The 9,912-nt window shown below is 45.5% G+C and overlaps 1 protein-coding gene across 10 annotated transcripts in view; it reads left to right on the top strand.

The window, feature by feature from the left end:
- The first annotated feature begins 415 nt into the window (after nt 1–415).
- Nucleotides 416–9,912, top strand: part of LOC137590179 (multiple PDZ domain protein) — a 33,936-nt gene continuing 24,439 nt past the window's right edge. For all 10 annotated transcript variants that reach the window (XM_068307630.1, XM_068307626.1, XM_068307631.1 and 7 more), the window contains exons 1-11: nt 416–500; nt 3,294–3,379; nt 4,940–5,106; nt 7,277–7,441; nt 7,550–7,689; nt 7,771–7,984; nt 8,079–8,201; nt 8,276–8,476; nt 8,547–8,649; nt 8,930–9,018; nt 9,538–9,748. In XM_068307630.1, the coding sequence (XP_068163731.1) occupies nt 3,364–3,379; nt 4,940–5,106; nt 7,277–7,441; nt 7,550–7,689; nt 7,771–7,984; nt 8,079–8,201; nt 8,276–8,476; nt 8,547–8,649; nt 8,930–9,018; nt 9,538–9,748 (1,429 nt within the window). In that variant the 5' untranslated portion in view covers nt 416–500; nt 3,294–3,363. The remainder of the gene's footprint in view (nt 501–3,293; nt 3,380–4,939; nt 5,107–7,276; nt 7,442–7,549; nt 7,690–7,770; nt 7,985–8,078; nt 8,202–8,275; nt 8,477–8,546; nt 8,650–8,929; nt 9,019–9,537; nt 9,749–9,912) is intronic.

Raw genomic sequence — 9,912 nt, 5'->3', positions numbered from 1 at the left:
GGTTTGAAATATTAAACCTCTGTTTTATTTTTTTTAATAAGTTTCCAAAATAATGTAAAACAAGATAAAAACAGTGAAAATAAAGAATATTTCAATCTTAATATTTTTATAGCTAATTTTTTACAATTTAAAGCTACGACTTTAACTGGACCTCAGTCTGTTGGAGCTAATTCTGTTAGCTTACGCCCGCAGACCCGCCAAATTCAACACTTCCGGTTTGGACAGGAAGTATACTATTCTTTACTTATACATTACTAATATGCTAATAATACAGGTTACCATGGTTTGACCTCGGGCCCGGGATTCTGACCTTTCTCCTGCGGCCGAGAGCAACCACCAAGCGGCGCTTCATCCCCGGCTGGTCCGCGCCGCGGTCCCTGAACGCGTCCGCAGAGGCTCGGGTTACACTCCGCCCCTTCTTTAAGCCCCAGTCAGAGCGCCGGACAACGGACGGCGGAGCAGGAGACCGGCCGCCGGGAAAATAAACCTCCCTTACTCATGTAAGTGGCTTCTTCACATCATTTCTCGCTTATGAAAATATTAGAAAATATTTAACTTTTAAACAATTACTTTAGCTTTTCCAGGAGTCACCATTTTTCAGCACATTTTGAAGCTAACGGTGGGGAAATATTCTGATGTCGCGGTGGGTTCCTGAGGAAGAACGACGGGATTTAATCCGTTTCTATCGCTTCTTTTCGAGTTTGAAGTATTTTGTGTGGCTTTTTAATCAGTAAAAAGGAGAGTGTTTTGCTCCAGACTAGCGGCAGACGCGAACTTGCTCCCCCGTCTCCCTCTCCTTCTCCTCGGCAGCCTGTTGCTTCTTCGCCCCGGGGATGAGAGGAGGAGGAGGAGGAGTTGAGAAAAGCGGATTGTCACAAGAGTGTCGGTGTTTTGACTGGAAACATGAGCGAACCTCAGCTGTTGTTTACTCGTTATTTCTTTATTCATTTGTAAGCCACTCATTATGAATAAAACAAAACAATAATTGGGAATAAACGCGACCCAAGTGTTTAATTATGTGGAAGAACTGCGCCATAAAAATCACAACCTGATATTAGCTGATTGTAGCCACGTAACATCTCAGCTAAAGATTATTTTCAGATGATAATCGAGTTTTAAACTCATGTTTTTGAGTTTTAAAGTAATTAAAATTGTTCTTTAATACATAAGTGGACCAGTTATTCAAACCATTAGTCATGTAAAAGCAAGAATTTACTTCGTATGCACTTGGAACTGGTTAAATCCAGTCCCTGAATGCAACACCATGAAATTATTAAAGCAGTTTCTTTTTCACCCAGCATAAGTGAAAATCAACCAAATAATTAGCAAGATTATCCTATTAATTGCTGTTCTTGTTAATTTTTAAATCAAAGACATGCTTAGCATTCTCAAATCGATTCAATTCCTCAAACTGTTTAAATCCAGTCCCTGAATGCAACACCATGACCTCCCCACCTATATATTTGAATAAGCTCACTTGAAAAAGTCTCACGCTGTCACCTACTCCGCCCACTACCTGTCAATCAAGCGCCTAACCAATCACAGCGCATCTGCCAGAAGGAGTCACGTGGAAAAATACAGTATGGCGTAAGGCATGTTATGTTAGGAGAGGAAATAACTATGCATGGACTTCCCAGTGAACATAATTTTAGTTTTGTTTCGTTTAGCTTAGTTTAATTTATTTGAAGTGCAATTTCATAAAACACATGATTAATAAAAACATAAACACATAAAAAACATGGTTAAAAAAAGCCAGAATTTGCCATAAGGCTAGTTTTCATCTGTAGTCCCCGTGTCATAACTTCCAACAATTTTCGTGTTTTTGAGCAGAGAGTCCAAACAGCAGGAACGAGACAGAAACGACAACGATTTCTGAGTGAAACTGGCTGGCTAGTGTAGCAAGTTTCCCGGCTACATTATTTAAAGATATTAGCGGTTGGACTAGTCAATCAGAAGACCGATTCGGCTCATGGAGGTAGTGATGCAATGAACCACACAAACACAGTACTTTAAGTGCAAATACTACGTTGTATTAATTTGTGGAAAAAAAAATACAGTATATACAGTGAACCCCAATATTTATAATCTGCAGAAGGGATAAAATAAACTAAAGTAAAGTGAAGTGCACATTTCAGATGCATCATGATAAAACTACACACAATATTTATCAACACACACTGATTGTCCAAAATAATCCATTGACAAGATCCAAGCCGTAATTTGTCCGTTGGTAAATGCGCGTGCATGAGTGTGTGTGGGTGTGTCCAGAGCCTCCTACCAGACCAGGTGAAGTTCTCTGCAAAGGTTATCTCTGTTCCGCATCAGAGTCCTAGCTCGCCATCGTTCAGTCTGTCCAGCTATGGTTTCCGTTTGGAATGGGACAATCGATGTACTGTAGTATCCAAAATGCTCCTCTGGCATCTGACAAAAATGCTCTTTAAGTAACTACATACAGTTCTGTTCATGTAGTCAGCTAACAGAACTATCACTTCTCTAAAATTTCTTGTCCACTTGCTGTTTTGACAGGTGCCTTTTCCTTTAGCATTAGCTCCTTTCCCAATCTCACCATTAGTTATCTTTCTTTCTCCAGTTAGCCTGCTAACATTCAGCTACAGCTTCACAATGCCTGCCCAGCGCAATCCATGACTGGCCAACACAAAGTCGTTACGTCATCAGGTTGCTTTTGGGCTATGTTGGGGGCACTTGGTTTATCATACCAATACATTTGTTTTCATATTTGGTATGAAGTCTGATGTATTATTGTTTTATCATGGTATTTCCACGGCTTCCCGCTAGTCTTCATATATCTATTCAGACAAGTTTGTTGTGGAACAGTCACACCTTCTAATAAAGTGAGTGTGTTTGAGTTCAGACAGGAGATCATAATAGATCATCTTGGTCTGTCAACGTGTTCCGTAGTGGTAAAAGACTCCAGAAATCTAATGGATTGTTCCTTGGACCGTGTCCTACATCTCCAAAAACCTTCATCAAAATCCTTCCATCACTTTTTGACTATTTGTGCTGACATGCAGTCAACCCAACACTGCACCAAAAATGCTTTTCTCACACTCCGCGGTCACCCTGTGATGTTGTGATGAAGTCTCTGGAAATAAAAGGAAATAAATATATTTTTCTTTTATGTTTCCCATTTGTTAAAGAAGCTAAGAATTCAGTTTCAGAGGAGAAAGAGCCTTTCCAACTATTCCTTTCTGCTTACAAGGAGTTCAGAATTCAAAAGTCATTGAATGCGTGCTCTCATATTCACTAATGCTGCGTTCGGTTTTTCTCTGCAGGCCTTGAGAAAGAGAAGAATTTAAAATCACTTTTCATGGGGAGAAACTGCTGTCGTTTGGACTTTTAAAAATGATTGAAACTATGGGTAAGTTTTGTTTTTTATTATTTGATGGCAGCCAGAAATACCTGATTCTGTCGTTGTGTTGATGAACGTTAAAAATACACATGGAAATACATGAATAAATAAGAATACAAGGGAAATCATAAGTGGTTCATCATTCATTCCTCTGTTCCTAAATTAAAAGGCTGGTCTTTGGAGCCTCAGATATATCAAATACCCTGTCATTGCGACCATAATAAACAAGACAAAACATGAAATATTGCCTGCGCGCCCTCATTTCGCCTTAATTATTTTTAATCGTCGGTTTCTAAAATGAGCATTTCTTGCAGAAGGATATGAGCGAATCAGTCAAGTGTTGCTGGCTCCGCGTCCAAGTTTTGGCTCCTTCCGTCAATTTTTTTTTTCTCCACCAGCGTAAGAAGCCTTGGATTTCGCTCAAGGCTGGCGTGTCTGCCAATGTTGCCATATCTGATAATGTTGCCATATACTTGATTGTTTGTTTGTTCCCGCCGAGGATCTATTTGTCCAACTGTCAAACGGCGAGCCAAATCTGTGCTGCCAGATTCTTTCTTTAAAAAATCTCAATCTGTGGTCACCGACTGGCCCGCTCATGTTATAGGCAACCAATGAGAGCTGAGGATTGAATCCTGTTTAATTATAACACTTATCGTGTTAGGAAGCGTAGAATCTGGCATCAAATGTGAAATTATTGTTTTTCTCACCGGAATCATGAAAGTAGAAGAATATTGAATATTTGCTTTGTCTCCTGGAACACACACTTGTTTTCCCTCCTGTTGTGGGACCTATTTGTTGTGCAACTGATGAGGGAGGGGGGGGCAATAAAAATGTTACCTTTGCCTGTGTAGGACTAGCGGCCAACGGCAAATAAAAATTCTGCTGAGGCCGCGGCGTTATTGGCTTGTTTACAACCTTTGTTCAGACAACAAAGCTTCTGACTGCAAGAAAGCGCTTTGGCCCTCGCGCGCGCCCTTTTAGGTGTTAGTCACGGTCGGCGGGCTTCGGATATTGCTTCATTTTGGTCCAGATGACGCCGAGCTGGCCCATCCTTCGCTAACAAGCCACTCCGGAGTTGCTCCGTTGTGGGGCTTATGCAGGGTCCAGCAAACAAACTGTGGAGAACCGGCTCCCGTTTTTTTTTTTTTTTATCTCTTCCTACTGGTAGCCGTTGTGTGTTGCTGCGCGTTAACCCTAAAGGCAAGAAAGGAGTCATTGCTATTCTGCAGACGAACAGCGTGTTGGAATTTTTTTTTTGTCTTGGGGTGCAAAACCTGATTTCTTGTACAGGATGGTCTGTTGAGCAGTGGTCGGCTTCAGATGAGCCCGGGGGGCTCGGTACATACATGTGCTTTCTGAACATGCATAAGTAATCCAAGTATGTAGAGGTTATTTAAAAAGAAAAAAAGAATTCAAAGTACAAACAGCTGTACCTATCTCTTCTATCTCTCATCGCCTCCCCGTCTCCCACTACCCCCCCCCCCCCACACACACACACACACTTCTCCTGCTCCCTGTGTCCACTACTTCAATCCTGGCGCTGTCAGTGAAATATGTGGCTGCTTGCAGATACCCAGCGTGCCTTGCAGGCGGTGGAGCGACTCCAGGCAAAGCTGAAGGAGCGGGGGGAGGTGCCCACCGAGGAGAAGCTCAGCCTGCTCAAGTCGGTCCTCCAGAGCCCCCTCTTCCACCAGATCCTGGCCCTGCAGAAGTCAGTCCAGCATCTCAGGGAGCAGGTGAAAACAGTCTGCTTTAAAATACATTAAGAATACATGGATTTACATGTAAACAGTCCAGAAGTGATGAAAATAAACCTGACAGGAAGGAAGTTCATCCAGAGGTCAAAAGGTAATCGTCGTGTGTCACAAAAATGACAGCTCATTTGCTGCGTACATTTTTAGAGCAGGAGTTGTAGCGATAAATGCTCAGTTGTCATCTCGGATGACGAAGGAGGTCGGTCGCCATAGTTACAGCAAAAGTCACCGTGGCGACAATTTTGACCACAAACAGGAATCTCTGTGACATTTTGATGTCAAGATGTCGACTAACCTTTAAGACCGAAGTCTGACAGCGAAGCGAGACGACGAGAATCACAGCGGACAGCAGCCGAAATACAAGAAATGAAGATTTATTTTAGTAGGAAAAGGCGTAACGTTAACAAGCCACCGGTAAAGTGGAGTATCTTATCTCCTCTTTCCTGGGTAACTCAACTGTCCTCTTGTTTTTTGGTTTGTCTCGGGACGCGTCCCCCCCTCTTCAATCCCCCATCCCCAGTAATGTTTCTGCCGTGTCCAAATTGCTGTCGGGGTTCAACACCAACCAGATCTAATGTGGGCACACGAGCACAGAGATAGCTGCTCCGAGTCAGGGGGCTCCCTTTCAGGCTGATCCCCCAACCCCCCATTGAGAATTGAACATTAGAGAGAAAAGTAGCTCTTAAGTCACAGTGGAGAGAGAGCGGAGCGAGCGTTTTGAGAACTAGAGACGAAAATATGCGAGCTATGCGGTGGGAGGCAGGGATGCAGGAGGCTTTTTTTTTTTACCCCCTTGTGGAATTTATATTATGAAAAACCCTGCTGGCATTTTTTTTTTTGTGCGCTGGCAATTTAGCTTATTTCAAAAGCGTACATTCCTGTGTGTGCTGATGCATGTGTGTTTGTTTTAGTAAGCAGCGTATCTCAGGCAGCTTTCATCCCAAAATTTCCCTTCAGATCTTTTAAAAAAAAAAAAAAAAAACGGAAACAATTTCCTGTTTCGCAAATTCAAAGTTCTTCTGTAGAGGTCAGAAACCCCCCCACCACCACCACCATCACACCGGTTTGGAGTGAGAGACGAGTCCGACGTGCGTAAAAACGTCCGCTCCAGTTCTGCTACTTCGGCCTTGCGCCGGGGCCTATGTCGCCATGGCGACGAGCCCCCCCCCCCTCTCCAATGAGAAAGAGGCCGCCGTGTGTGAAGTGGGGCAGAAACAATTTCTTAAATGTGCAAGAAGCAAACTGGAACTTTAATCCTCTTAGCCAGGCCCTCGCTAACAAAGCTCATGCATGAGAGCAGCAACTTAGCCGCATGCTACGCTAACTTAGCCCGATCCATAGGGTTTCTTTTTTTTTTTTTTAGGGTTAGCATCTTTTCCATAAGAGTTTTTTTTTTTTTTCTCATTTGATTGTGAAGTGTTTTTAAAGGAATCTGTGAAAAGTTGTTCAGTCAAACTTCTTAACACAAGTTCACAAAGGACATCTTCAGCTTTTGCAAAAAGCCATATGCCAAATGGTGTGCTTAGGAAGCGATCGTCGCGTATCGCGTTCGTCCTTTTTTTGAATCCGATTTCAGACGGTCGTTAACGTTCTGCCCTTTGGCTAATGAAATCGAGGAAAAAAAACAAACAGTTTTTTTAATTTCGTCGTCTCTTTCATGCGACACACAAGTAAAGTCATTGCGGTAATTAAAAACCCAAACATATTATGGTATCCAGATGGCCGGTGATGCTTTTTTTTTTTTTTTTTCTTCTTCCTCTTCGTGATGGAAATATTGTATTTGGAGACGAGTCGTTTGTTGGAACATCAGCCAAGAGCCATTATCTCCTGAAGGATTAGGTTTGCCGTAGATCCAGCTAATCTAATCGTGGTTTGGATAACAAACTATGTGGCGTCCCGGTGGATTCAGACGACGAGACGTCAGCGTTTTTGGTGTCCAAAATTACATTTTCTAACTGTTTTTTTGCGCTCACAGAAGGAATAATAATGCTTTTTGTTTCATCCTTTAATTGTCTCTGTTTGGATCAGCGCCAGCGGCTCGAAGCTGTTGTGTTTTTGCAAAGTAAAGGAAAACTCACAAGTTTGATTATTTCTGTGTATTTATGTAAGACAACACACATCGGACTTACATATCTCTTGTTTTTTTTTCTAGGGCGGCGTCTCGGCGTCACGTGGGAGCGGTGACCTTGGCGATCATGTCGCCGCGCTCCAACCCAACGGCGGCCATGCCTCCTACTCTGACGCGTCAACCGCGGCTCAGATTAACGGGAAGATGTCACCGGAGGAACTCGAACACATCGTTCAGTCCATGGCTCAGGTTTCTGCTGCTTCTGTCTGACGTTTCGACCAACATTCGGTCATGTTTTAGTCGTTTTAACGCACAAACATCGGCTATAACGTGTGTGTGTGTGTGCGTACGATGCAGGGGCGCTACTGGACCCACGTGGAGCTGGAGAAACCGGCGTCGGGGGGCCTTGGTTTCAGCGTGGTGGGGCTGAAAAGCGAGAACCGCGGCGAGCTGGGCATCTTCATCCAGGAAATCCAACCGGGAAGCGTGGCTCACTGGTACCTAAGAAAAAAAACCCATAATAGATTCATGATGCTTCAATCGGAGGTGATCACCGTGACCAATTCTGCCCCCCCCAGCGACGGGAAGCTGAAAGAAGCCGACCAGATCTTGGCCATCAACGGCCGGCCCCTGGACCAGACGGTGACGCACCAGCAGGCCATCGGCCTCCTGCAGAGCGCCTCCGAGCAGGTGAAGCTCACCGTGGCGAGAGGACCGATCCCCAAACTGTCCAGCCCGGTGGTTTCCCGCACGCCCTCCGCCGCCAGCACGGTGTCGGCCAACTCCAGCGCGGTAAACACACACACACACCCGTGTCTTGTCTCCGCGTCGCGTCTCCGGCGATGGATCCTAGTCGTGACGCGTCTCCTTCCTCCTCTTTCACCAGTGGCAGCACGTGGAAACCATCCAGCTGGTGAACGACGGCACCGGCCTCGGCTTCGGGATCGTCGGAGGAAAGACGACGGGCGTCATCGTGAAGACCATCCTTCCCGGAGGCATCGCCGATCAGGTGACGCAAAGGTGGAGCGTCAGCGTCGTTTTTCTCTGACGCCCCGAGAGCTTAACATTGTCGTTCCGCCTCAGGACGGCCGGCTCCGCAGCGGCGACCACATCCTAAGGATCGGGGACACCGACCTGCATGGGATGGGCAGCGAGCAGGTGGCACAGGTCCTCCGGCAGTGCGGCAACAGGGTGAAGCTGGTGGTGACCAGGGGCCCCGCGGAGGAGACCGCCGCCGTGTCCGCCGTCATGCCCGTGGTGCTGCCCACCGTCAACGAACAACAGGTGCGTTTTAGTTTCACCAGCGGCAGAGGGATGTCTGGTGGAGGCTAACGCGGCTTTAATCTTCACTCAGGACTACGAAGAAGAGGAGGTGAACGCGTTCGATGTGAGCCTCAGCAAGAACGCCCAGGGGCTTGGCATCACCATCGCCGGATACGTGGGAGATAAAACCTCAGGTTAGGAAGACGCGCGGCGTGAGAGTCGTGTTTGGACAGAAACGTCGGATGTGATAGAAACAAAACATGTTTGTGTTTCTATCCGGTTAGAAAATGGGAACGGAGGCAGATCTGATTTTAAAACGTTGGATTTCGAACTCTTGTTCACCTCAGAGACTGAATTCACAACTGCATTAACGTTAACTTGAGACGTCTGTTCGATTTTTCCCCTCGGGTTTCGTTTAGCGTCATGATTTACGATCATCTCTTCTTCTTCTTCCTTTTTTATTTTACCCCTCAGAGCCTTCCGGTATCTTCGTAAAGAGCGTGACGAAGGACAGCGCCGTGGATCACGACGGCCGCATTCACGTCGGAGACCAGATCATCGCCGTGAGTCGCCGCGGTCGTCCTGTTTGCAGCTACATTTTTAAACTATGCATTTTAACAGAACCACTGTATTTATAATGAATGATTGTCCACGAGAAGGACGTGGGTTCAGGTCCCACTCCCCCCCGGGGTCTTTCTGCTCGGCCCCGCAGCAGAAAGACGCTAACAATGACTTGAGTGTAATTTGACAAGGATTTAATAATTCATGCTAATTTTGTGGTGTGTTTTTGGAAACTAAAACCAAGTCAGGTTTTGTTCTGGTGTGTTTGATTGAATAAATGTTAGAAACACAGTTTAAAAAGCATAAGAAAACATTTAATAGACTTCAACTGAAGCTTTCCCGGCTGATCCAAACAAATAAAGTCTGATCATGTGCGCAGTTTTAATGCTATGCTTCCTACTTTTTATTATCACTCTGACGCCACCATAAATTTAAATACGCATGTATCTAGATGTGCATTTCACACAACCTGTTGTAGTCCAAGTTTAATCCGTCGGCTGACAGATGGTCGCCCCCTGCAGGTGGACGGTGTCAACATCCGGGGCTACACCAATCAGCAGGCGGTGGAGGTGCTGCGACACACCGGCCAGACTGTCCACCTCAAGCTGGTCCGGCGGGGCTTCAGGCCTGATGAGATTCCCCCTGTCGCGGCCCCGAGTGTCACCATCCTGCCCCCCATCCCCACCGCCGTCACCGTAATGAGGGAGCCGGAGGAAGAGGAGGCCGCTAGAGGTAGGAGTCGTTTAAGCGAGAGAAATTTTAATGAGGACAGCCGAAAAAAAAACCACACACATTCCTTGTTACTCCTCATCCAGACAAAGAGTGCTGCTTGATGTGCAAATGTGTGTGTTTCTTTCTGGGTTTTTTCATGACGTGTCGTCAAGGTTTCTGTCATT

This window comes from Antennarius striatus, chromosome 23 (assembly GCF_040054535.1).
Source record: "Antennarius striatus isolate MH-2024 chromosome 23, ASM4005453v1, whole genome shotgun sequence".
Lineage (NCBI taxonomy): Eukaryota > Metazoa > Chordata > Actinopteri > Lophiiformes > Antennariidae > Antennarius > Antennarius striatus.
Note: the sequence above shows the minus strand (reverse complement) of the source record. Positions and strands in the feature narration are given on the sequence as shown.